Source organism: Adiantum capillus-veneris, chromosome 14, assembly GCF_014529385.1.
Source record: "Adiantum capillus-veneris isolate H3 chromosome 14, ASM1452938v2, whole genome shotgun sequence".
Taxonomy (NCBI): Eukaryota; Viridiplantae; Streptophyta; class Polypodiopsida; order Polypodiales; family Pteridaceae; genus Adiantum; species Adiantum capillus-veneris.
The window spans coordinates 12813879-12841755 of NC_140944.1; the positions used below are offsets into that span (position 1 = coordinate 12813879).

Sequence of the window (27877 nt, forward strand, 5' to 3'; positions counted from 1 at the left end):
TAGACCGTTACCATTGGCAATGGCTTGGCACTATAGCCCTAAAAAAACACCTAGTCCTGTCTCGCAATCAGAAACAGGACAAAATATAAAATACCTAAAAGAATTTCGGCCTTATAACCTCTGCAAATGGGCTAAGGAATCCTCTTCCAACGTTTTTTCTTCTCTACATGTGTGAGGGCAAAGCCGTTGATAGAGTCCTCTTCCACTAAAGAAGTTTACTAGACGTTAATGTGCGGAGATGGATAGTTACTCTACTAATCGGGCAATCCGTCCAATCGATCCTCACTTTCCACCCCGCACTCACACATGCTTCTTTATTTTCATTGCATCACTCCTAGGGAGATTTGTTACCATATATGCGGTAGTGATGTGTGTGAACACACTTAGGATCGTCAGGCACTTTTACCCTCACTTCAAGTTCTTTTCCCCTGTGCATTGCATATACCTCCATCACTCTAGGTCTAACTCATCTTTCTATTTGCCCACTGAGCAATACACTCTATTGTGTACGTCGAGCTTCTTCATCTTCTCCAAGTTACGTGTGCATCCTTGCTGCACTGATTCCATCAAGTTTGTCTTGTTCAAATTTTACGTTGTTGTCTATGTTCTACATCCAACAAATTGTATGTAGTGTGTTATCTTTTTGCTTCATCGTCATGTATTTCACACAAACAACAATGATCCCATTTTGAGAGTCATTGCTCAATCGCATAGGCATAGCGGTTATGTATGGATCCATTTTACTATAAGGTTTTTAGGCCTCAAATTTGCCATCTTGGCCCCTTGGTCGGCATCTAACTCGATCTTGCCTCCCCACCATGACTACACTCAACCATGGGTACATATCCTTTACCTTGCATTTGCACTTGTTTGCCTTTCTCATTAAGTTAATTTTCCCCCCTCTTTGCATTTGATCCAACAAAGTTCCAAAATTTCTTTTCATAAAACTAGTCGCTCTTCAACAAATGTTTCTCAAGTGTCAACATGATCTGTCTTTGGAGGCAACTACTTTTTGCCATCTCCTCAGGTTCTCTGTCCATTCGATGCTAGAAGTTCTTTTTCTTTTTATGTGCCAACATAAAATTCAAGTTGTGATGTACATCTGAAGTATAACCGCAAGCTCAAAAACATACATTTCAACTTGAAATAAGCAGTGAATAAATAAACAAGAGGCACAAGGGAAAAAGTACATGTTATTCACTATGTTCTGAAATTGGATAATTCTTATCGGTTTTCTTAGCTCGCATCGGCATATGTTATTAGCTCTCAACTGTAACTACATCTTATTGTCTCTAATCTTTTTGTGTATTTCTATGACTATAATCCAACAGTCATTAGTATGTACACCCGAAATACCTGGTATTTGAAGGCGAGACTGATCAAAATTAAATACTTACAAAGCCTAGGTAATGTTACATAATTTCAATTTTGGGCCAGATCTTGGGAAGTTGCAACTTACCTGCATAGGGATCTTTAATAACATAGAGGATTCATAAAGGGACTATAAATCCGAAAGTTGAACTTACCTGCATAGGATTCATTGATATCCCACTAAGTGTTTTCTGGCGCTACATGTGGAGGTCACATAAATGAACAATCTATGTTGCATAGAGCCAAGCCATTACTTTGCTAGCAACAATACAAAAAGCACAGTTAGGCAAGGCAGAACTTCTCAAGCAAAAGATATTTCCAGTTTGAAAGCTTTGTCCAACCAATGTACTAATAAGGCAATGCATGTAGGATTTTTATGGTACATTCCCGGGACAAGCTACAACTAGCACAATGATCAATCTTTAGGTGACTCCACTCAAGATTCTAAGCTGGATTTAAGGATGCAGCATGTAATACAATTTACTTAAGTGTAAAACATGTTTCAATAGGAACCTGAACGCACCATTATTAATTTGGACTTTGATAGTTTGCAACACCACCACGATAAGAGTGAGTTGTAATTGAATATACTGTTCCTCCTTTACAATACATCAAAGTCCAGAAAGGTATGACCACATTAACATCAAATTTCCCCTTCAGCAATTGGAGCACTAGCAACGTTTATTGCTAAACTTTGAGAATAGGCCTATCCATATGCCATTGCTTGAAACTCAAGATACAAAATCGAGAAGAGCATGTCTTCATTAACATTCCTAAATGTTGCAAAATGATACACTATCAACATGTAGTGAGTCTATTTGCTTGGTCTTGCGCCCTCCCATATGGCATTAAATGTTTACAAACTTCATGTTAGTCCCCATCGGTCCTTGTGGGTACACAAGGATGCAAGTTTAGGCTGATTCATCGAAAAAAAAAAAAGAGCTTCTTGCACCCTTAGTAATCTCAAGGCCTGTGTTGGGATTCTATTGTAAAAACCTTAATTAAGGTCACTTTTCGACTAGTACACATGACACTGTTAAGTCATGGACCCTCCCCTTGCTAGACGATAGAGGATAGAGACATCAAACAAGATACATAAAATATGAGAATTAATACAAGCTTGCAATTTGTAGTGCTATTAAAATACCAGTCCTAGTGAGTTAATCTTTCCCCTCTAATCTTGACCACTTTTTGTGCAGGTTTAAAAGCCTCCGATAAGCTCCTTCCTCCTCCACTACATCTATCTATCCCTTCATTTCCTTTACGCTCAGGGCTTCCTTTTGATAATTTCATTTGACAATTCTACTCGCAACCCTATCCGTGCGTCTCACTTCAATGTTGGGAAGCAAGGAGCTTCACGTCAGGATATCTCTTGATCACCTCATTCCACTCTTCACAATTTCGGGCAAAGCCACTTTCCTTTTCCCATAATTCACTCGCCACTTCCTTGCTAGCTCTGGTGATTGAACTGGTTCAAAATCTTATTCAAAAACACCTACTGCAATATGACATAGAACTCACAGCACCTGTGTATCCTTGAGCAAACATCTACACAAGTAAAAGCATCGACACTCCTTTGACAGCTCAAAACACTTGCGTGTCAAAATCTTGAAAGAGCTCTATACTTCCATAATTGGCATAAAAAACAACCCTCAGGATGCACATCTCTGGAATAAGTATCACCACCAAGAATGCAGCTTTTGCACATGACCAATCAAAAACCTCTCCGTAAAGCTTGTGTAGTATTATAGGCATGCTCAAGCACATGCATGAGTGTCTGTCTCAGAAACTCGAAGGGGTAATAACATCATCGATTTTCAGAATCATTTTCACAACTTGAGTGGCCAATAAAAACTGCTGCTGCTTTCCTATCAGGGTCTCAAACACGTTCTGTTCCTTCATATCATTGGTTCCAACATTGTTGCAATCTATGCCCAAATGGGGGTTCTTTTCCTGGATAAGGAAACAAACAATATCATCATAAAGCCAAGCAGGTTACCATTACGCAACTAATCAAGACATAAGGGCCAATCACAGCCGTACGACGAAAAAAGACAGCCATATGGTATTGGCCACTAGCAATGAGGGAAAGGGGGGGGGGGGGGGGGGGGGGGGGGGGGGGGGGCAGCAGTGTTTAGGTCACCAATCCAGGCCCCAACTCTCAGATAAAAGAGAAAATCTGGCTTTACCTTAACTTGCTGGGCCTTGACAGCTGTCAAAGTATCAATTGGTTGCAAACCACTATTTTCAGCTAGCGCCATTGGAACTGCATCTAACGCCTCTGCAAATGCTCGCATGGCATACTGCAGTCAAAGAACAAACACACTATTTAGTTCATTAGAAGAAGGTACGTTAGGAGAACAGCCCTCAGATCAGACTAAAATTAGTACATGTACTCGTGACTGGCAAATAAAGATATCACAAGTAGCTAATTCAATAAGCAATAGCAACACTTCGGTTACCCCTCTTTTCAGTTAGTATAAGTAGTCGCATGAACAAGCAAGGTCCTAAGGTTGATAAATCATAATCTCCTTTGTATTTGACAAGAACAATGACATTCATCGCATTTCACTAAAACTTGAGCTAAGCAGTAATTACCCACTTTACTGTACCAGAAACGTTTTAAAGAAGTCCTGAATTGAAGAAAAAGTCCACTTTTGCTAAGTTTAAGCTTCGGCTAGACAACATACCTGCTCAACACCAGGTATCTTGTCAGCAGCTGCATCTATCACAAGAGACGTAGAAATTTCTGCAGAGCCACCTCCATAAACAATCGCATTGTTGCGGATCAAATTCCGTGCAACACAAAGAGCATCATGAATACTTCGTTTTGTCTCCTCAACAATCATTTTGTTACCTGCAAAATTAGTTGCGGTTATGTTAACACACAGAATGATCAATGAAGCAGAAACCATACAAATACTTATCAGATTTACACATAGGAAAACGAGAGATTCAAACAACCATCACTTAAGTTTAAAAAGTGCAGCACTAAGATTGAGCAGCGGTAAATCGACAATACTCGGAACCATCCACTCTAAAATTTGAAAGTGAAAGATCGAAACAGACTACAACCACGGACTTTCTTTTTTTTGTAAATCTTGGAATTAACTTACAAGTGAGAAACCTTGAGGCCACGAAAACCCACAAAAAAGATCATATACAATGAAAGAACACAGAAGTGTTTGACTGATACAGAGGGGTAAAAACATTCATAGGGGAGCTGATGTATCTCCGGGGTGATATCACCAATTTCCAAAGCAAAACGTAAAGATTGCCTAAGGGAAAGCTTGAAAAACTGAAAAGGATCTGCATCAGACATGGAACATGCAGCCAAACAGCCATTACGTTGGCGCGCAAGAGTCCAATAAGCCCAATATCTGACCCACATAAAGAAGACTGCAAATCACTGTAAGGAAGGTGGGGGAATGCCAAAAGCCCAAAACCGTCTGTGAAAGACCATCGAGGGGAAACAAGTCGCATACAAGCTGATATGAGGCGAAGAAAAACTCTAGTAATGCAGCAATTCCAAAGCAAGTGATTAACAGTCTCGTCTGAAGTCGAGCAACGGACACAACACGAAGAGCAGATATAATGTGCCTTGGTCAGCAAGCCAAGGCCACGGTAGAAGAAGAGCATAAACTTGACTAACAGAAATGGACTCAAAAGGAATGTCCCAGAAAATCCAATCAAACATGCAGCTACCATCAGCCAAAGGCGGAATGGGTGAAAAGTCACTCAACATGTGTTGAAGCTTTCTCCAGAGCTGACGGTAATGCATACCCAATCCAAAGCAGCAAGCAGCAGTAGGTAACCTATAAGATGTAACCCACCTCATCAACCACATCATCAACTACACAAAGGCCACGACAAGAGAGAGAAGATGCCGGATGAGGCGAGCCGTCAACCAGAGTAAGAAAGAATGCTCAGGTCCAATGAAGACTCTCCAAAAGAAGCGAATTTCCTTCGCGCTGCTATCGACCTTGCCATGATAAATGACTTGTTACATCTTTCCAAGCAAAAATAAAACTAAAAGCCAAAGAACAACCAGGAATGTGCCCCTCCATCTTGCCAAACATGACCTCCCACATAGGTGATTGCCAATTGCCAAAGATGGAAGTAGCAACATGGGGACACAACTAGGCAAACATAAGAGTTCAAGGCTGAGTTTGTTGCACAAGGGTGGGCAACAACATAGCCTTCCTAGCAAGAGCATGTCAGTGCAAGTCCAAGAAATTGGGGCCACCGAAGCCCTAGGAGTGCAAAGTTTACCCATCGACATCAAACGCAGGCCTTTTTTGTGAGCATGAGTTCCATAAAGAAGGAAGCGAGACAATGAAGAGGCTGTTAGGGTTTAGGCCAAATAGCCGGACACCCATCACACTCACCGTACTAACCTTATCCATTCTTTTGATTATATAGAACTATAAGGAGTAGTGAGGAATTCATATCCTCATTGAGAGCTCCACCAACACTCTGTGTCTGCTCTTCTTTTCCCTCACACTCCACACACAACGCCCACTCTTCAAGTGGTATCAAAGCCGATGGTTGCAGTTCTACTTCTCTCCCGCATTTCCCTCTTCCCAACGAGCTTCACATCCGAAACTCCGCATCCAGAACCCGTTTTCTTCCCTTGCAGCATCAATGACGACATCGACATGCACGGGTGAGGTGCCTCTTCCATAGAGGAGTGACGCACGGCATAGGCATCGACTTCAACGACATCGACTACAGGTTTCACATGCTCTCTGGCATTGTAGAGAGCGAGACAGAGAGAGTTTCTTGATAGTGAGGCAAGTGTAATAGACTTGGACACTCCAAGCTGAGGATCCACCACAACACACATGAGAAAACTGAAAGAGCTAACAAAACTGAAAGAGACAACAAGGAAAGTAACTCAAAAGAGGCAAGCTGGACACATGGTGCCTCCAAATGCACTTTCCCAGTCTGCATGAAGAGGGGCGCCCATTTCAAGAGAGGGGGCTGATTTTTTCTCTTCAAGTGACTACAACGTGTGTGTGAGAGGTGTGTTCATGAATGCTGTCTCATAGCTTCCATGTGGCAAGCAACCTTTGGACCACATGAGTTAGTACATATGCACGATATCTGCAAGGGCACAAGGTGTGCATCTTGGTAGTGGGTGCAGGTGATCACAACTTTAATGGAAATCTAGCCTTCTCCCTTGCTCTATGTAGTGCGACCATTTGCTCTCGCGCATCTCTCTCTCCCCTTGGCACATATGGTAATGCCCCACTAGTTGGGCTTCTCAAATGACCATGTACAGTTTTGGGGGTTTTATGCGTGTTTGCCAAGCCAAGAGCCTTCTGAACAGGAACCAAATTAGCTAATTGCTAATCCCCCACAAGTACGCACAGTTCCATCATGAAGGATTGCGACAACGGAGAGTTTTCTTACGTGAAAACTCGTCCGTTTCAAAGGGGAACTGTCCCATTGTGTGCGGGAGCATCAAAGACACACGTAGACGTTCGCTCCGCACAAAACGATCCAAAACAGAAAATTACAGCCTGCTGTGTTTTTTTACAGGTTTAGGATTTCACACCTATAACTTTAGGACAACGTCAAGGGAGCCTCGGGAAAGCCTTGGGATGCTTAAACAAGGCTTTGGACACCTGCCAATGTCAAAACAGGGAATTACCGCACGCTGAAATTGACCTGCAGCTCACTGAAAAGCTTCCTAAGCTCAAGGAAAAGTGTCCTTGACGTGTACTTTTGACCTACAGAGGATTTTGCCTATTATGCTGGCGAAATTGGGTCAGAAACCTGCAATTACAGCCATGGATAGGTATGGACAGCTTTGTGAGAGATAGGTGAAAGTGTTTGGGTCCACTATTCGCAATAAGAATAAAGAAATACCGGAAGGGCAAGAAAGGGAAGAAGCCCAAGCCCACGACAGGTTTAATGCCAAACATGGTAGATGACTGGCCAAGCACGGATGCCAACGAGTTATGCAGAGCATGGGTTAAAGTTAGAGACCAGACGGCACTTACCTTGTTTGATCCACGTGCCAAAGCGAACTTTATCTCACTAGAGTTAGCTATGTAGCTGGACATGAGAGCTGAAGAGATAAGGTACACGGCAGAGGCAGGGCTAGCATGTCTTGGCCTCTTAAGGTGTGTTGCTCCCATCATTGGAAAGTTGTGTCTACATATTCAATCGTATGTGGACACAAAAGAGTTCTATATGATGCTATTGGGAGGGTGCAATGCAATGTTGGGAATCCCCTGGATGTTCCAAATACATGGCATGCTGGATGTCTTTGACAAAAAGATCATGATTCAGCATAGGGGCAAACTCAAGTTTTGGATGTAAAGCTTAAGGGGAGTCTATCTCTATTCTGTCTGCTTCGACTATCACTTCTGTAATTAAGAATCATCTTTCTACATACTTGATTTTTGCACGTGATGTTTTAGATAATTGTCAGTCAAATTTATGTGTTAGAAAAAGGCAGCATTTTCGCAGGAGTTTAGTGAGTGTTTTTCTAATTTATTACCATCACAATTGCCACCGGAGAGGCGTGAGGACCATATTAGTTTTGGTGCCAGGGTGTAGCCCACCAGACAGACCTCTCTACAAGGTTAGTGCGGCTCAGTAGAAAGAGATTATGGGCCAGGTTAAGGAGCTTTTAGAGAAGGGACTGATTTAGCCTAGTTCATCTTTTTGCTCCCCAATGCTCCTAGTGGAGAAGGAGGATGGCTTTTGGCGCATGTGTATTGACTATCATGCCTTGAATAAGAATACCATCAAGAATAGGTTTCCTATTCCAAGGATTGATGATATTCTTGACCGTTTAGAGGGTGCTGCAATTTTCAGCAGGATAGACCTTAAGAGCGGGTACCGTGAGATTCGTATAAGGCCAGAGGATGTGCACAAGACTGTGTTTAGGACGACATTTGGTCTTTATGCGTTTTTAGCGATATCGTTCTGCTATACAAATGCTCCTGCTACGTTCAATAGAATGATGTACCAGATTTTCCGCCCGCATCAAAAGTTTGTGGGTACATTCTTTGTCGACATGTCACAAATTGGTAGCGTGCCATGGCAGTAGCAGATACACACCCGGTTGGCCAGAACAATTGCTGACGTGGCATGTTGTACGGAAACCCGTGATTTGCGCTGCAAATTCCGCTAGGCTGCTGACGTGGTTGAGCGTACGGAATTTCGTTTTTTGCGTTGATTCTGTATGCCAAAGCAGGCTAAATCCTATGCACTGTTTAGAGAAGCTTTTTGGGAGTTTTGCTTCGTTTTTGAAGAGCTTTTAAAAGGCAACTTTTGGGGCTCTGCTTTTTGGCATCCCTTGTAATCAATAAATAGGTGGGTTGGGGCTCTCACAACTCAGAGCATCTGGACGCAGAGTCTGAGAGTGAGAACCCTCCCACTCTCTTGTACTTTGAACACAGATTAATACAAAAAGAGATACCGAAAGGGGCGCCCGTCTTTGGGGCCAATATCTCTAGGCACGGAACTCCGTCGGGCCGTGTGGAATCAAGTGTGAATTGTGAACTGTTTTCAAGTGAATCTCTACTATGTTGCGGTAGAATCTTGACATAGAGTGTCCAAGTTTGTTACAGTGGTGTTAGAGCGCAGCCGATCTCTCTTCTACCAGGAAATCCGATCCTTTTATCGCGACTTATGGATTCCAACAAAGAGCAGTCGACTTCCTCTGCATCTCTGGACAGAACCACCCCTGAAACGAGCACTCAAGAAACCTCCTACTCCAAGGAAGTTTACACAGCAAGAATTGGAAGAGGTGGTTGATACATGGATTACCCAGCTTTTTGACGCAACCAACAAAGCCAAAAAGCACGACAAAAAGCAAAAGAAAGAAACTCACTTCTCGGGTTATTTGGGTCGTCAATCTACTTTTGCCTCGACACGAAAATAGAAGAAACATGTGCGATTTGAAGGAGTATCCAATTCTTTTTCTTCTTCTTCTTCTGACTCTTCGAACACGAGCGAAGAAGACAGGAAAGGGAAAAAGCGAAGCAAAAAGCAAAGCTTCAAAAAGGGCAAGAAAAAGGCAAAGAAGCCTAAGTTTCGCCCAGTTTCTGACAATTCTATAGAGGATTCATCTTCAGATATTTCGGACTCCGATGATCATAGATTTTATGCAAAGAAGAAGAATTTCTATAAAGCCAACCAGTATGACTTTCTGGAGAATAAAAGCAAGAAAGTTCAAGAAATTAAAGAAAGTGGACACTCAATTAAATTTGCCACTTTTTTTGGATTCCGAGATGCTTCGAGGGCTTTGGCCTTCATACAGTAGTTTGATATAGCTTTCTCTGGAGGGCTTTACTCAGAGCACTCCAAGATTTGGAGGGCTACCTCTTACTTCAAAGTAAATGCTCGAACATGGTGGTCCACTCTCCTATTGAACAAGAAAGCGCCAGTTAAATGGCTGAAATTTAAAAGGCTTTTTATTTCTTCTTGGTTGACTCGGGAGTACGAACGCCACATACGAACTGCTTAGAATCATCTCCGAATGACCAAGAAAGATGCTTTGGACGCATATTGCGAGAGATTTTGGAGCTCTTTTCTACCGTCTTCTTCATTTAAGAAGATCTCGTTTTAAGAAGAGATTGAGCGGTCTAGCTACTTACTTCCTACGGAGATCCGAGATCACTGCTTAGAACAAAAGTCAGATTCTATTCAAGAACTGATGAGTCATGCGAAACCGAGCTTTGCCACACACTCAAGCAGTTTGACTTACACCACAGATGAGATCATGAGATAGAAAACCGAACAGACTACTAAAAATGAAAGTAGAAAGAAGAAGAGCCCCCAAGATCAGAAAAATAAGGATGCACAACCCCGGCTCACTCTACGAGAGAGAGCCAACTACATCAAAGAGGGAAAGTGTTTTGGATGCGGGGAACAAGGACACATCTCCTTAGAGTGCCCTAAAAAGGCACAAAAAGAACAAGATGAAGAAAGGCCAAAGAGTTCGAAAGCAGCTGAGGAACGTTGACGAAAAGGAAAGATGAAAGCAAGACTAGTTCTAGATTGCATGGGTATTGACCCAAGCACGAGGAGAGTACAGAACTTTGTCGAGCTTGGGGCAAAGTGAAAGATCAAGAAGCCCTGATTTTTTTGATGGAGGAGCCAAGTCCAACTTCATTTCACATGAATTGGCGGCGCGCCTCGAGATTACAGCGGATCGGATGGGACCACAAGCAGAGGCAGTTTTAGCGGCACCCGGTAGAGACATGGCCATTGCACTTGTCATTGGCAAACTTCGGTTGCATTGTCAAGGGTATTTAAGGCAAAAAGACTTCTATATATTGCCCTTGGAAGGTTGTAATGTTGTCCTGGGAGTCCCTTGGTACCATAAGAACAACGTCGTGGTCGATTATCCGGCGAAAAAAGCAACACTAATTGTACTTGATGTGAAACTTAAGGGCGAGTCTATCCCTATTGTATCGGCTTCGACCGTTTCAAAATTAATGAAATCCAATCTGTTTGTTTACTCGATCTTTTTGAAAAGAGTTGAATGATGATCATAGGACAAATATGTCTGATCTAAAAAAAGAACGCCAAGATTTATTCCACACTCATGCCGATTGCTTTTTTGAGGGTCTGCCAAGCGAGTTGCCACAACCTCGTCCTGAGGATCATACCATTGATTTGATACCTGGAAACACACCACCAAACCGACCACCTTACCATGTGAGCCGAGCCCAGGATGAAGAGATTATAAATCAAGTGAAAGACCTCTTGGAAAAGCGTCTTATCTAGCCGAGTACTTCATCTTACTACTCTCCGATGTTGTTGGTTTTGAAGAAAGACGAGTCTTGGAGAATGTACATTGACTATAGAGCTCTCGACAAAATCACCATCAAGAACAGATTTCCGATACCTAGGATCAATAATATTCTAGACCGACTATAGGGATCCTCTTGTTTCAGTAAGATCGATTTGAAGAGTGGATATCATCAAATCCGAATCGCGTCGAGAGACGTCTACAAGACAGCTTTTCGAACGACGTTCGATTACTCGAGTTTTTAGGTGATGGCTTTTCGTCTTACCAATGCTCCAACGACTTTCAACCGAATGATGGATAGGATTTTCAGAGAGTATAGATCATTTGTCGCCACTTTCTTTGATGATATTATAGTCTTCTCAAAGGATGAAGCAGAACATAGACACCATCTGCTACAGGTCTTTCAAGCATTGTGAGATCACAAGTTAGTTATCAATGCCAAAAAGAGTATATTTTTCTTGCCGGAAATACACTTTTTAGGAGACATCGTATCAACAACAGGAGTGCAGATGGACCCAGCCAAGATAGAGACTATTCGTGATTGGCCCGATTTGAAGAATGTCCATGAAGTTAGAAGCTTCTTGGGCTTATGTTCATGCTACCGGCGGCTCATTAGAAAGTTTGCAAAGGTTGCTTCCCCTTTGCATACCTTGACACAGAAAGGAATCCCTTTCTCGTGGGGACCCACAAAGGTGGTTGCCTTTCATACATTGAGAGACAAATTGACTACAAGACCAATTTTGACTTTGCCAGATTTGCAAAAGTCATTCGAAGTATATTGTGATGCTTGAGGTCGTAGTCTGGGTGCCATCTTGATGAAGGAAGACCATGTCATTTCCTATAAGAGCCGATTGTTTTTAAGGCCGGAATTAACAGCACAAATATATGAAAAAGAGCTTTTTGAGGTTATCCATGCTCTTACTCAGTGGCGACATTACCTACTCGGAGCCGATTTTACTGTCTTCACATATCACCAGAGTTTACGCTACTTCTTGTCACAGAAGCAACTATCGAAAAAGCAGATGTGGTGGGCGAACATCTTGTCACAAGTTCACTTCCAGATTGTCCATGTGCATGGACTAAAGAACTTGGTGGCGGATGCTTTCTCTTGGAAGCGGTTGGTTCAAGCTATTTCCACGATACATCATAGAAGCTTCGAGAATATGGTCGATCAATATGCCACACATCCAGATTTTGCATATGTATTCAATTGAATACAGAATGGGAAGGTAGTAGCGAGATATTCCATTCGGGATGGCTACTTGATGAAGAAAACGATGTTATGCGTTACACAGCCGTTGAGGGAAAAGGTTTTAACCGAATGCCCCTATCCACCATTTACGGGTCACCGCGGCATTACTACCACCTTGAAAGATGTGAAGAGATACTTCTTTTGCTCGAGACTCAAGAAGGACGTGGACAATTTCGTATGTAGTTGATTGGTATGCCAGAAGGTCAAGTTTGACAGGCATAAAGCACAGGGATTGTTATAGCCTTTACCCATACCCACCCGCCCCTAGGAAAGTATTGCAATGAGGTCGTGGTCTGGGTGCCATCTTGATGAAAGAAGACCATAAAGCACAGGGATTGTTATAGCCTTTACCCATACCCTCCCACTATCTTGTACTTTGAACACACATTAATACCCAAAGAAATGCTGAAAGGGGCGTCAATCTTTCGAGCCAATATCTCTAGGCACGGAACTCCACCAAGCTGTGTCGAGTCAATTATGAATTGTGAATTGTTTTGAAGTGAATCTCTGTTGTGTCGCGGTAGAATCTTGATTTGGAGTGTCCAAGTTTGTTACAACATGATAGTTTACTCAAAGAATGAAGAGGAGCATAGGCGTCACTTGGCAATTGTCTTCGAAGAGCTACGCAGTCACAGGTTGCTCGTTCATCCTAAGAAAAGTGAGTTCTTCTTGAAAGAGATTCACTTTCTTGGCCACATAGTGTCAAAGGGTGGTGTCCGAATGAAATCTGGATCTTGCCAAGGTTGAAGCAATGAGGACATGGCCAGATTTAAAAACTGTACATAATGTTCGTAGCTTCTTGGGCTTATGTTCTTACTACAGAAGGTTTATCAGGAACTTTGTCGAGATTGCTTACCCCTTCATGTCTCTACAAAGAAGGTCACGTTCGAGTGGACACAAAAAGAGACTTCAGCTTTTATAATCTCTTAAAGGAAAAGATGACTTCGGAACCAGTAATTGTGTTGCTTGATCTCATGAAGTCGTTTGTGGTCCATTGTGATGCGTGTGGCAATAGTATTGGAGCAATGCTAATGCAAGATGGTCGGATAGTAGCTTATGAGAGCAGAATCTTGCAAGGGCCAAAAAAGACTGTGCAAATTTATCTGAGAGAGCTACTGGCCGTCATTCATGCGCTCTCTAGTTGGAAGCACTATCTCTTAGGTGCTAATTTTGTTGTCCAAACAAATCATCAAACCTTGCAATACTTCTTGACACAATCAAAGTAATCTGAAAAGCATATGCGATGGGCAAACATTCTATGTTCCACTTCCAGATTATGCATGTGGAAGGCAAGAGGAATGTTGTGGCTGATGCGTTATCAACAAAGCCACAAATTTCAGCTGTGTCAATTCTTGATCATCATGAGCTTGATGACATGAAGGAACATTATGCCACTGATGAAGATTTGCAAGGATCTTTAAACAGTTGCAAGATGGGCAACGCCATGAGCACTACCTTCCCAAGGATGGTTTTATGATGATGCATGGTAAACTGTGTCTCACTAGACCATTGCGACATAAGGTTATGGTCGAAGGCCATGTCCCACCTTATGCAGGGCATCGTGGTATAGATGCGATAGTGAAAGCGATCGAGACATTCTTTTATTGACCTACTTTGAGGAGAGATGTGGATGCCTTTGTGCGAGCATGGGTGATTTACCAAAAGGGTACCAGGGTTGTTACAGCCACTGCATATTCTAGATAAGCCATGGGAAAGCATTGCTATGGATTTTATCTTTGATCTTCCAAGAATGCCGACAGAGAATGATGGTTTATGGACCATTATTTGCAAGTTCAACAAGCAAGCACATTTTATTCATGTCAAGAAGATAAAATCTGACCAGATGGCACGTTGTTCATGTACAATGTGTTTTAGTACCATGATATGCCACAATCGATTGTCAATCATCCTGATCCTCGCATGACGAGTTTGTTTTGGAGAGGATTGTTTGAGAACATGGGCACTACGCTCCAGTTCTCGTGTTCGTTTCATCCACAAACTGATGGACAATCAAAGAGGCTAATTCTATTGTCTTGGATCTGCTGAAATGTTGTGTCGGATAATAATGGCAGGTGAAAATAGTATTTGTCTATGCTTGAGTATGCGTACAACAATATGGTGCATTCGTCCACTGGCAAGGCACCTTTTGAGATTGTTGAAGATCAAGGTGGTACCAAACTGTACGTGGCGTATATGTACATACTATACGTTGTTTCATACAGGAAAAAAATTTATGTACGTAAAAATATGTACTCTTGTAAAAAAACCGCGAAGTACTAAATTTTCTAGGACATTTCCAATATAAAACAAGAGAGAAGCCAACAACTTAAAGACATTCAAAGACATGTTTTACAAGACAACCATATACTGTGTAACTATTGCAAGAGACTTAAAAGTTAAGACGACGTTGATAATTGAACAAGAACATCAAAGCTCAAGAGTCAAATGAGATTTGAAATAACAGTAAACAGTTAACACACCAATACTGAAAACATCAAATGACAAAGTACCATAGATGATAGCAACAAGGCCCATGCCATAACAAAAGGCTCATCATAGAGCGTACAAAGGTCATAAATGAAACCATCCTACTCAAAAAGTCTGTCTATATAGTAGAAGAAAGAACTAAATAGCTAGCTCAAAGCTAGCCCATCATCCATGTGATGGTCCCATCCTCAAAAATCATCATCAGATGCAGATGAAGACTCTGTTGAAGAGACCAAGTTCCCATCCGTCAAGACATTGCCCTTTTCATCGTACTCCGGCTCTACCATGACAAACTCCTGTGCCTGATGTAGATAATCCTCTACTGCATTTGTCGAAGCCTCAATAGGACGAACAGCCTTGTTTGCACGTTTCTGAGAAGAACGAATAGGAAGCTTCCCTTTACGAATGCTCTCCCTTCGAGCACTATTTGGTCTGGAGCATGCTCATGCAGAGGAATAGCCAAAGCTCGTGCACGTGACTTCGTCACACACCGATTAACACTCTCCAACTCCCTGTGAAGCAGCCGAATAATCTCCTCCTGCTCATTTTTGATCTACAGCTCCACCTCATCTATAGCACTAGGATCTGCCATCATCTTCACGCGCGTTGGGTCCGCCTGTTGAAAATTGAGGAAATATTATTTAGTATGTATTAAGTACTCAATGGTCGAGTGTATCATGATTCATGATTCAATCATCATGTGAATATTAATAGCGAACCTGTTTGGGTGTTCCCAAAGCGTGGTAGGCTCGCACAAGCCTCATATTTGCTTGGCAATAGACTAACTTCTCTACTTGAGAAGTGCTGAGACAATTGCGGATCTTCGTATGTATCAAGGAATAAGCGCTCCAATTACACTCGCATGCACCAACCGAGCCATCCTATAGAAATGAGCATTGAGATTTAATATATGGCAATAGTAAGTACAAAAACTATCAGTCTCAAGATTTTCAATTACTTGTGAAAGTACTCGTAAAGCGAGATGTGTAAGCGTTGGAAGACCTTGTCTCCCATAATTCTGCCACCATGTAACAGGAAACTTGGTAGCCTCTGGCCTCAACACCACAGCTCTAGCAAGGGTGATCCTAGATTGTTCATGAAACTGATCATCTTTGCATCAATCTCCAGCTGATCGTCAATGTGGTACATCATATTGATGTAATCATCCTTGAACTTCAAGAGACTCTTCTCATGGAAAAGCTCTTGCGTCTTGTAGAAAGGATGAAGCAATGCAGCCATCCCATGAATGGGACGACTTATGAAAGTCCAAAACCTTTCTACAATGGCCATGATGTCATCTCGGCTGAAATTTTCAACAATAAAACAAAGTTGAATTGGCAAACTCAAATGACAACAAGAAGATTTGCAACGAAAGCAATAATTGATTTCAAAAGGCAAGTACTTGTCAGTTCTGTGTCAAAGACTTGCACTTTGTAATGTGTCTCTTCATCTCCATGAAGAGATAATAGACTAAGCCCAATGTAGAACCCTCCATGTCTGTGACTCGAAGAAGCACATACACTAGCTGCAACAACTGTCAAACTTTCAACCTGTGTCCAAAAGGACTCATCGAGCACCCGTCCTTGTATGTATTTAGTGGGCTCCGTTTGCGAGTGATGCATCAATCTCCACTTCGGGTCCACGAGTGTCTGAAGAAGTGGATCCCTCAATTTGAAGAGCCTCTGTAGCACTAAATACATATAAGCAAATCTGGTCTTCGAGGGCCGCACCATGTCAAGTCTACTATGGCTCCTGAAGATACCTAAAGCTTGATGTTTTTTGCGAAAAAAAGGTGGTCATCTTAGTGGCATCTATAACAATAGGCAATACCCAAGGCAACTTGCCTATATCCTCCGTAAGTAAGTCAAGACAATGCGCAACACATGGAGTCCAAGAAATCCGAGGGTAAGCTGCCTCGACCATTTCACCTATAAGCTTGCAATTTGAGGCATTGTCAGTCACAACCTGTACCACATTCTCTGGCCTAATCTCATTAATAGCTTTCTTGATGTGCCCAAAGATAAACTCACCACTGATCCGCTCTCCCGCCTTCCCTGCATCTATAACGTGTAAGAAGTATGTTCCAAGACAAAACGACACAAGAATATTAATGATGGCCGCCTACGAACATCACTCCAGCCATCTGATATGATGGTGCACCCAAACTGCTACCAACCGGCCTTGATCGAGACCAGAGCCTTATCAATCAAAGCCTTCTGCTCATCAAGCATTTTAGAGCGCATCTTCTTATACTCCACCCTTGACCATGAATCTGTGTGGCCAACATCAGATATAGCCCGGACCATTCTCTTCCACTGCTCAGTCCTCAAAACATTGAAGGAGATGTTGCACTCAATGAGAGTGCGAGCAATCTCTATCTCAACCACCTTTTGACGCTCCTTCACCCAAGAAAGAGAGTTCACACGTGAAAGCAAGGTGCTTTGCCTACGTGCATCCATATCACCTTCATCTTCCTCCTCCTGCACGACTCGAGCCCTCTTTCTACTAGAACCAACAATGGGCTGCTCCTCTTGAACCTCGGAAGATGGACCACCAAAATCCCCAATAAGAGCATCATGAAGAGCATCATGTGTGTGTTGTTCACCCGTATTTTTTTTTGGTGTTGGTACTTCCGAAAAATTCTCTACAATCAGCTTGTCCCTAATATCCTATGGAACCTTTTGCACCCTCCACAATTGTTGGTCGTGCCAATGCCTGTCAGGTGCTTGACGACACGAGAAATTGTACTCGTGCGCTGAAAATTGCAATACTTGCATTGCCATTGTTGAAGCCGGAACCCGCTTGGCTTGGAGTGTTGATAATGCGGATGACATTGGTATACTCCTTCCAATACGGGTTGCATGGCTTAGGCATGATGATTCTGTCGCAACCAGTAAGACAGACACGAGTGAGAGAAAGAGAGAGAGAGAGGGAGCCTGCAGGAGGAATTTGGAGAAGAGAGAGAGAGAGAGAGAGAGAGAGAAGATTCAAGAGAGAGAAAGAATTTATGTGTGCGCACCTGTTTCTCTGCAATTTCTATAAGTTTCTGCAAGACTGCAATTGGTTACTGCTCTTGGTGTTCGCATTTGGTATCTATATTTCTAGCCTCCAAAGGATTGGCATGAGCCATTCTCGTAATAGCCAAATGTGGTTTAAGCTCATGCATACGTTGTATTTGCGCCTAAAAATAATGACCCCAAAACTGCTCGCCCAGGCCTTGCGAAACCCTCAACCACGCTTAGAGCCGAACAATTTTTGTTGAAAAAAAAACATCAACGTACGGCTTGTTCCGTACGTGATGGGCAATTTTGTCCCAATTTCATTTTTAGATTGTCCATGTTCAAGGACAAAAAAATGAGGTGGCACATGCATTGTCTCGCAAGCACATTGATTTTGGCTCTTTCGAGGATTCATCACCACAACTTCGAGGATATGGTAAACGAGTACGCCACACATCCAAATTTTGAAGATATCTTTGACCGATTTTAGAGCGGGGAATTGGTTGCATCGTTGCAGGCTATTCCCTCAAGGAAGGCTATATGATACGGAAAAACATGTTGTGTTACACAAGCATTGCGGAATATGGTTTTGACAAAGTGCTACTATCCACCGTTTTCGGCCCATTGTGACATAGAGACCACCTTGCAAGGCGTGGAAGGATTCTTCTATTGGTCGAGACTCAAAAAGGATGTAGACGACTTTGTTTGCAGTTGTTTTGTATGCCTAAAGGTCACATTTGACATGCATAAGGCACTAGGTCTTCGCAACCTTTACCTATACCTAGCCGACCATGGGAAAGTATAGCAATGGACTTCATTTTTAATCTTCCCAAGAATAGGAGTGGACATGATGGCATATAGATAATCACCGACAGATTTAGTAAACAGGCTCATTTTGTTCCTTTTAAGAAGATAGTTACGCCCAGTTATTTGGCTGAGTTGTTTGTCTTGCTGATTTTCCGATTTCATGGCATGCGCGAGTCTAAATTTCAAATAGAGGATTCCATTTTACCATTTTGTTTTGGAAAACAATTTGGGAGAATCTTGGTACACGGTTACAATTCTCATCCTCTTTTTACCGACAATCAATCGGGCAATCTAATTTAGTGATTTTGGACTTGTTAAAGTCATACATCTTCGATCAGAAGGCTGGGTGGAGTTTGCCTATAACAACACTATAAATACGTCTATAAGGAAGGCGCCATTTGAGATTATAAAGGGTGCTAAGAAGGTTTTATCTATTCTAAGCACCAAGGATAAAAAATTTCGTTCAAGATCTGGGCACTGCTTTTGCTAAGGTGGGCGAGGCTCTGGAGAAGTCTCAAGCACGGCATAAGGCAGTGGACAAGCATCGACGTGACTTACAGTTGAAGGAGGATGATTGGGTGCTTTTACTATTTGAGAAGACACGCTTACGGAAACGAAAGCGTAAGGAGCGAATGTTTCCAAAGTTGAGTATGCATTCCTATGGCCCTTTTTAGATTCAGGAGAAGATAAATGATGTATCCTTCATGCAAAAGTTATTCGGAGGATTGACAATGCATTCCATGCGAGCCTCGAGACCTTTCAAAGGTGAGGTGCCAGTGGATAGGGAGCCAGACTGAAGTGGAAGAGACAGCGGAGATGCTTGTTCCAAAACCGATCTTGGCTTACAAGGAAAGGAAAGTGAAAAGTAAGTTAACGCGCCAGTATTTAGTCATGGTCAAGAACTATCTCGCTTTAGATGCGAAATGGATGGAGGAGGACTTAGCAGATAATTCTTGGATTTAAAAGTTATATCTCGAAGATTCTGGTTTAGCACCAACTAGAGTTACCGATGTTCAATTTGGTGCAATGCGGATTGCAAGAGAGGGTAGTTACTCCGCTCCTTTGTAAAAGATTACCCAAACGAAATAGAGACACTGATTTGTTTTGTGATTTTAGGGATACTAAGAGGTTGACAGGTTCCCCACTAACTCTTAAGAAGTGTCCAGTTACTGGCGAGTCTATCAATATCCTACAATACCGCCAGACCTTCTGTCCTCTCTTGAGTAGCAGAGCTCACATCTTGTGATAAAAGTCACTATTACCTGAGGGTTGGCCAGCTTACGGAGATGGTACGCCCATAAGCTGGGTCCATATATACCATGGCCCCAAATAGAAGGATTTTGAAGACAAGAAATGAAATTTGATCAAAGGACTTGATTGTTACCCCCTCTTATAAAAATCGTCACTGCTCTAGAATTGGAACATTGTTCAATGTAAAGCATTCTGTCTTTGGTTGTTCCAAAAGATTTCTCCCTCACCAATCCAGCCTGTCAATACACAGAAGCACACATAAACAAAGTACCAAAGGAAGAGGGGACCTAAGTGCATTTTAAGCACAAATTGATCTTTACCTTGCCAAGCTTCTCCGGAGTAAGCTCCTGAAACCTCGGAACAATACGACCACCTAGAAAACCAGCATGGATTTAAATAGCCTCTTATGACCAGATTAACCTAGAACAATGCTGCTTAAGGATAGTTAGTACCTGTAGCAATGGCAATAAGTTCCAACTCAACACCTCCTACCCACCTAACAGCTGGCAGTCCACGGTTCATCAGCAAATGGTTTGCCTCATCATCAAATCCCCATTGACAGATAACCAAAGTGGCACCCGCATCCTGTATGCAATCAGGCCCATCAAAAATGTTACGCTAATTTAGCCTTTTCAGATAATCCCTTCACACTCACACAATCAAACAAGCAAAAATACAATTGGCAAGGATGAAAAGATCCAAGGATTACCACACCTTACAAAGCTGAACCATATTATCAAAATATTGTCTCTCTTGTTCTCTCAAAGACTCAAACTTTTCGACTGTATCAATGTCCACTTTATGCTTGGTCTTGGGTTTTGGAGGTTCAAAAGGACAGGTAAGGATGGCTATTTTAGCATTTTCAATTCTCTTTGGCATTTGAGGATGACTCATGTCCTTGTCTACAATAATACCAGCCACAAGCTCTGTATCTTCAAGCTTGCCTCCAACCTTCCCCTCGACTTTGATAAGATCCAAGTTTACATCTTTCCTCTCAAGATCAGCTACGGCCAACACTGCTTTGACTGCAATTTCAGCAAGCTTTCGCTTGCAGCGATTAACTCTGCAAAGTGTCAGAAGTATTGTAAGATATTTGAAACAACATATCTGGGCATAACAGGAAAACCGACAAACTGCCACCAAAGTGGAATCTTACATTTTTGAAGATAATGTTGTCATGCACGTCTGCACAAGAGGCTCAATATCCAAGGAGCTAAATTCAAATTTTTGAGCAATGTTGGAAAGATGTTCAACAGCTATCTTTGACGCCATTTCATAGCCTTCTGCTATTCGGATGGGATGGATTCCTCTGTCAAGTAAAAGCCCAGCCTGCTCAAGCAATGCACCAGCTGTTACCACTACTCCCGTTGTTCCATCACCTATCTCGTAATCTTGACTCCTCGACAATTCCACCATCAACTTTCCTATTTGATTATCCACGTCCATCTGCTCCAAAATAGTGGCTCCATCATTTGCTGCGAGTGTAGCAAGCACAATATTCCACAAGTTAGAAACATGGTGCCATATGACTGAATAGAATCAGCAACTACCCCTCCTTATCTTCATAGCACTCATCTTGCTGCTTCTAATAGAAAGCAAAACAGCACATTGCTTGATATTGATAATTGCTTCATGTATGGATGTACACAAAATCAGAAAAGTTCACAAAATACAAGCACAAATTGATTACTTAAACCTACCTTAACAAGCCACATTACAGAAAGTTAAAATAAACACTCTTTTAATAGCTTTCTCAACTGACCACAAGCTTTCAAGTCAACCCGAGTCGGCATACAAAGAAAGTGAGGCACCAAAACTACCATTGGAAATACATACTGCAGCCTTTATAATTTATCTGAGAAGAATAGTGTATCCACGAGCCAGAGGCCTAGGTACATTGTGAGAGAGACAAATATGTGCTAGAAATTCCAAAAACATTCGATCCAAACACGAAGTTCAGGACAAAACATTTCACCCCCTAGTAAAGAGAAAATGAAACTTTAGACCAAAATGTTTACGTATAAAAATCAGGAAAAACTCATTGCCCAGAACGGCTCAACTTTGTCCGCTATATTAAAAATTCAAGGGGCATTTCACCCAAGCTTTCATGATGGACATTCGAGCACCACATGAAACATTGCAAGAGTTTTATGGTTCCACCCCATGCGAATCGCATTTCATGGTGACCATAATACCTGCTAGGCCATCAAATCAAATGGATGACTAAGCCATATACAAGGGGTATTAGATTATCCAAAACAGACATTTTTTATGCATCATGGAAATTTGTTCACAAAGTGATGATGTGGTATGCCCTATAGGACAGCCCGATCGAGGGGTGATCTGAATGTGACTCCTCTTTGTGCAAGTGCTAGATTTGCGTCGTCTAGTGCGTAGGAACTTAAGAGTCAGTGTCTACTAAGCTGGTTTATGGCTTATGTTTGTTTTTGCAGGCGTAATCAAGGGCAACTACAATTCTTTCAAGAGGGGGGTATGTCACAAAATTATGACGTGGCATGTCCAACTTGTGCAAGTACTAGATTTGCGTCATCTAGTGTGTCGAAACTTAAGAGTCGGTGTCTACTGAGCTCATTTATGGCTCATTTCTGTTTTCGCAAGTGTAATCGAGGGTGATTACAATTCTTTCAAGAGGGGGGTATGTCACAAAATTATGACGTGGCACACCCAACTGACTGAACAAAGATTATAAGAACAACTTATAGGGATAAGTTGTTGTCACAAGAGGGGCACCACGTGCCAATAGAAAAGAACAGACTGAACAGACTTTTAGCACTTCAATAACAACTGAACTGAGAGAGAGAGAGAGAGACAGAGACGACACGCGACACACAGTGGCGGAATTCCACCCTAGGGAGTATTGGCCCCAAACCTTGGCGCCCCTTTCGGTATTTATTTATATTGCATCAACACAGTACAAGCCGGTACTCGAGACTATGCACCTTCCTCGGAAAGCATGCAAGAGAAAAAGCCCTTAGCACATATTTAAAGGCCCTTGGCCTATGAAAAGCAGTTTGCATGAAAAGCCTTCAAACTCAAAAGCTTCTGGTCCAAAAGCAATGCCAAAAAACTGCCAACGTAAATCATGGAATTCCGTACAGCTGCCACGTCAACAGTTAGCACAAAATGTGAAAATCCGTACAGTTTGCCACGTCATCAGTTCAACGTGAAATCCAAAAATCCGTACATTCTACCACGTCAATAGGCCGGCAAAAATATGTTGCTTTTGTCACAAACGGGAGCGCACAAGATGAAAATAAATAATCTTTCAACTAACACAGTTGAGGGAGAAGTTCGACATAGTATTTGGGACCAGAAGATAGGCTGGTCCACCCCCCCTTAGAGAGAATCCTTTATTAGAAAGAATCATTTTACAAGCACAAGAACCGGAGAAAACCCCTCCGTTCTAATTCTTTGACTCGATGGTCATTCCTTCCCGTAAGGGAATTTCGAGAGACGAGCTCTCAATCCTTTTTCCGTCTATACTCGGAGTCGAGACTCCGCAAACAATTTCCGAATTCCGTTCCCAGAATTCCCAAACGTAGGCCGAAGCCTTCTCGCTTCTCCTTCACGATGAAGTACGTGCAAACACACACAAACACGGGACAACACTTTGTATGGCGAATCCACAATAGATACCTGTCGTTCTTGCGCGGAAAAAGCGACTTCCGTGCTTCGCAGTCTCGCGATCTCTTGCGTCTTCTGGCAACCGAGTCTTCTCTTGCTGGCGCTGGCAACCCCTCCTCTGAGTGAGGGCATGTGGTGCTTTTATAGCTCCCTGGTCACAGCAAGAATAGCTGAGCAGAGGCTGGCCGAGTAGAGATCGCGGCGGATTTTTATTTATTTATTTATTTTTATTTTTATTTTTATTTTTATTGTTGTTCTACCCGAAATAGGAAGAGAGAATTCGTTGGCTGGTTTTGTTGCTTTATTTTCTAAGTGGCTGCCCACTTATTAAGTGGACGGTCGACATATTTTAAAATTGGTTTGAACCTGCCCAAAAACTCAATAAAACCTTATAAGTTAAAAACAATGCTTTTCACGACACTTCCCAGGCATCCCTGGATGCAACCACACGCACAAATGCAATGCAGACATTCCTCGCGGAAAAGCGTCTGCTCTTCTCGGAAAACTCGTTAAAATATTCCGTTGTTTAAGGAAAGCTTCTCAAAACCCATCTTTATTCTTGTGCTTGCGTCTTTACGCGTATTCCTCTTTCCAGTTCGGTTTTCGTGCCAGACCAACGAGATAATCCCACTCCCATCACCCCATCACGTGACGCACCAGGAATATTCGTTTCCCGGTCTCTCCTACCAAACTAACGATAAAACCCCTTCGCGATGCTTAATGTCACCCACCATATGACCCATCAAAATTTTCCGTTCCTAATGGCTTTTAATAATTCCAATAGATCTACAGTTCCTAACCTTATGGTTCAAGTACGCATCTTTAAAAATCCTAATTTCAATAAAAAGAAATTACTCGAGAAAATAAGAAAATAAAAAAATAAGAAAAACTGTAGTGCTTGTACATATCCTTCCAAAATTTCGCGATAGGATGCTAATACCTGCTCGATCATCCACTGAGCATCTAGAGTAGAACAGTTCTTAAACTTTACCAAATACTTCCGTGTAATCTTCCTAGACTTAAATGGTCGCTCTTGATAATGAATGATCTCCTACGGTTGGAGTATTTCTTCCGTTTCCTCAACCTCAAGAGGTTGGCTGACTTGGAGACGGTCCCATATATGGCCGAAGTAAACTAACATGGAAAGCATTGTGGATCTTCCAATTAGATGGTAAGTCTAATCGGAACGTCACATCGTTCACTTGGTCAACTATCTTAAACGGCCCATAATAGCGATTGGAAAGTTTTACCACTTTCCCTTTATGAGTCGCTTGTTTCTTTAGTCTTGCCTTCTCAAACTTGAGTAACACTAATTGACCGACTGGTAAGTCCAGATTCCTTCTGTACTTGTCTGCAGCTTTCTTATGTTTTTCCTGAGAGCGAAAAATTGTTGTCTTGACTTGCCCGTAGGCCGTGTCCAAATTCCGAACAAACTCATCTGGTGCAAAAAATTTATCCTTAGTGACACGGATCGGTGGAAGCAAAGGCTTACCATAGAAAATCTCAAAAGGTGCTTTCACCGTAGACTAATGCACAGTATTGTTATACGCGTACTCAACAAGGGGCAAATCCTTCTCCCAGTCGGACTGTCTTTCTGACACATAAGATTTCAGCATATCCAATACTGTGGAATTAGTGATCTCACTCTGCCTATCCGTTTGAGGATGATATGCAGAAGAAAAATTCAATAGGTTATCAAACAAGGCACGCCAAAAAGTGTCTGTCATGGGAGCATCTCGATCACTCACAATAGACTTGGGCAGCCCATGATGCTTAAAGATCTGTGCTAGAAAAATTCTAGCCATATAGTCTGCTTTGATTGTTTTCTTAATTGGAATAAAGTGAGCTTGCTTGCTAAATCTGCCCACGATAGTCCAGATCGCATCATTTCCAATTTGAGTCTTTGGGAGATCCATAATAAAATCCATGGCAATACTCTCCCAAGGTTGATCAAACACAAGTAAAGGTTGGAGTAACCCAAGCATTTTATGTCGACCATACTTTACTTTTTGGCAAACCAAGCATTCCTTGACATGTTGATCAATGTCTGCTTTTAAAGGCTTGGCCAAAAGAAATATCTTTCCAATGCAAAGGTCGTAGGGAGAATTCCCCGACGACCCGCATACGGTGAAGCATGTGCTTCTTCTATGATTCTTTTTCTCAATGGGTCAAAACCGGCCTGTTCAATCCAAAAAGGGCGATAGACTTTACTTTAAACCTTGATTTAGCTTTCACCCATTATTAGTCGTCTATTTTACATGCGCTATAGTGACACAAGAGAGGGGAATGGGATACAGATGCTAGAACGCACGTGTATGAGAAGACCGACACCAGATTGGCCCCTAACTTAGGCGCACCTTTCGGTATTTCTTTAATGTTCAAAAGAGGGAATAAACGTTGTGGTTCCCTACAAGCTGCCCCGCACAAACTCGGCTGAATTTCCACTGTTCCAGCCCGATTTCGACAACATAACTATACTAGAACCCTTCACGGTCAATATTCCCACGCATTAAATGACTTTCCCGATGCATACGGGCACTTTGCAAAACCTGGCGAGAATCTGCAGCACGCTGAATTCTCTGTTTTCAGCCCTGAAAATGCACCAGATCACCTGTACAGCGGTCCCCTTGCATCCCCGAACCTCCTGGGGGTATTAGGGTCCGTTTAGGGCCAAAACCCTAAACCTGCAAAAATACACAGCAGGCTGTAATTTACTGTCTCGGGCTCCGTTTCGCGTGCCGGTCGCATCCTTAGCAAGTCCTCGAGCTCCCGCACCTGTAGGGCTACTTGCCCTTTGAATCGGACGAGATTTCTGGCGTGAAACCTCTCCGAATTCACCTGTACCTGCGGGGGATTAGCCGCTAGCTAATCCAGTACCTGTGCAAGAGGCTCTTGCCTCGGCAATCGCGCATGAACCCACACAACTGTACATTGGTCAAATGAAGAGCCCACTAGAGGGGCATAACATACTGCCAAAGGGGAGAGAGAGGGCAGTGCGTAGCGTGCAGGGCATCACTCCTGGCACCGCACTGTGCATAAGAGGGAAAGCAAGCACTCCATAGCTCTTAACCTGTGACAAAAGCTGCAAATGAGCCTCTCCCAGCTTAAAATTCAGTGCCACTTCTTGTTGCATGAGGCAAGTGCACCAGAAGGTGCCACTTGGCACATTTATAAGCATTTTCCCGTTTCGAGGTTGCCGTCTAAAAATATCCCAACCGGTTGCCCAGTTAACTTCACGGCAGAGTAAGAAAATGTTCCCCTTGTCATTCCAGAGATAATGACGTCAACACATTTTCAGGTCCCAAATAGCAGTTCCCTAAATTTTAGGAGATGTTGCCATTGTATCTTTCTAGGTCATCCGACCCTCTTTGTACACTGCAGCCACATCCAGAACTGAAATGTAGCCTCTGTAGCAAAGGATTCCACTTTGGCTAGTCAATGACCCCACTTGGCTAACCATAGTCCTTGTCCAACCTTAGTGCTCTCTTGCCCTCAGGCCTGGACTCCCTCTGGACAATTCCACACTAGCTATGCAATGCAGGGCAGTTAGATTTCCCGAGGGGTGTTTCCAAAAAGTGAAAGTAAATAGATAATAAGAAAGAAATCAACAAAAAGGATAGATAGTAGTCACACGCTGGTGACATCTGCCACGCAAATTGCTTGGTGGTGATAGAGGTAACCATCTCCAATAGAATAGGGATGTTCATCCTCCTCGGTCAGTAACTTATTCCAGGTGGAGGAGAAGTCTAGGTCATTCGGATATAACTCTGGAAGTGATTCCACAGAAGTAACTGCGTTCATCCTAGGCCATCTAGACAATGCGTCTGCAGCCACATTCTTACTCCCAGCCGTATGGAGGATCTGGAAGTGAAACATGGACAAAAAGTTGGCCCATCTCATTTGCTTCTCAGATAATTTCCATTGCGTAAGGAAATACGCAAACTTGGTGATCGGTTTTGATCACAAGATCCGCTCCTAGAAGATAGTGCTTCCAGGTAGACAAGGCGTGGATCACAGCCATAAGTTCCTTCTCGTAGATCAAGGCATGCAATTCTACATCTTGAAGTCGTCTACTTTCATAAGCCACTGCATGGGCTTCTGCACTGCACCGATGCAATCACCTGAAGCATTGCATTGAACCTCGAATGGTTTCCTTAAGTCTGGCACTATCAAAATAGGTCCATGGCTTAATAAGCACTTTAGCCTACCGAAGGCACCTTGTTGTCTCGATCCCCACCTAAAAGGGATATTTTTCCTTGCTAGGCCATGAAGTGGTCCTACTACTTG

At 42.6% G+C, this 27877-nt stretch overlaps 1 protein-coding gene across 1 annotated transcript in view; it reads right to left on the reverse strand.

The window, feature by feature from the left end:
* Window positions 1-2969: 2969 nt before the first annotated feature.
* LOC147441920 (TCP-1/cpn60 chaperonin family protein) overlaps window positions 2970-27877 on the reverse strand; it is a 34241-nt gene continuing 9333 nt past the window's right edge. The window contains exons 2-9 of the mRNA XM_086528309.1: window positions 21102-21420; window positions 20660-21008; window positions 20398-20530; window positions 20266-20318; window positions 20079-20181; window positions 4062-4228; window positions 3561-3674; window positions 2970-3324 (exon numbers count right to left, since the gene is read on the reverse strand). Coding sequence (XP_086384435.1) covers window positions 3154-3324; window positions 3561-3674; window positions 4062-4228; window positions 20079-20181; window positions 20266-20318; window positions 20398-20530; window positions 20660-21008; window positions 21102-21420 — 1409 coding nt within the window. The 3' untranslated portion in view covers window positions 2970-3153. The remainder of the gene's footprint in view (window positions 3325-3560; window positions 3675-4061; window positions 4229-20078; window positions 20182-20265; window positions 20319-20397; window positions 20531-20659; window positions 21009-21101; window positions 21421-27877) is intronic.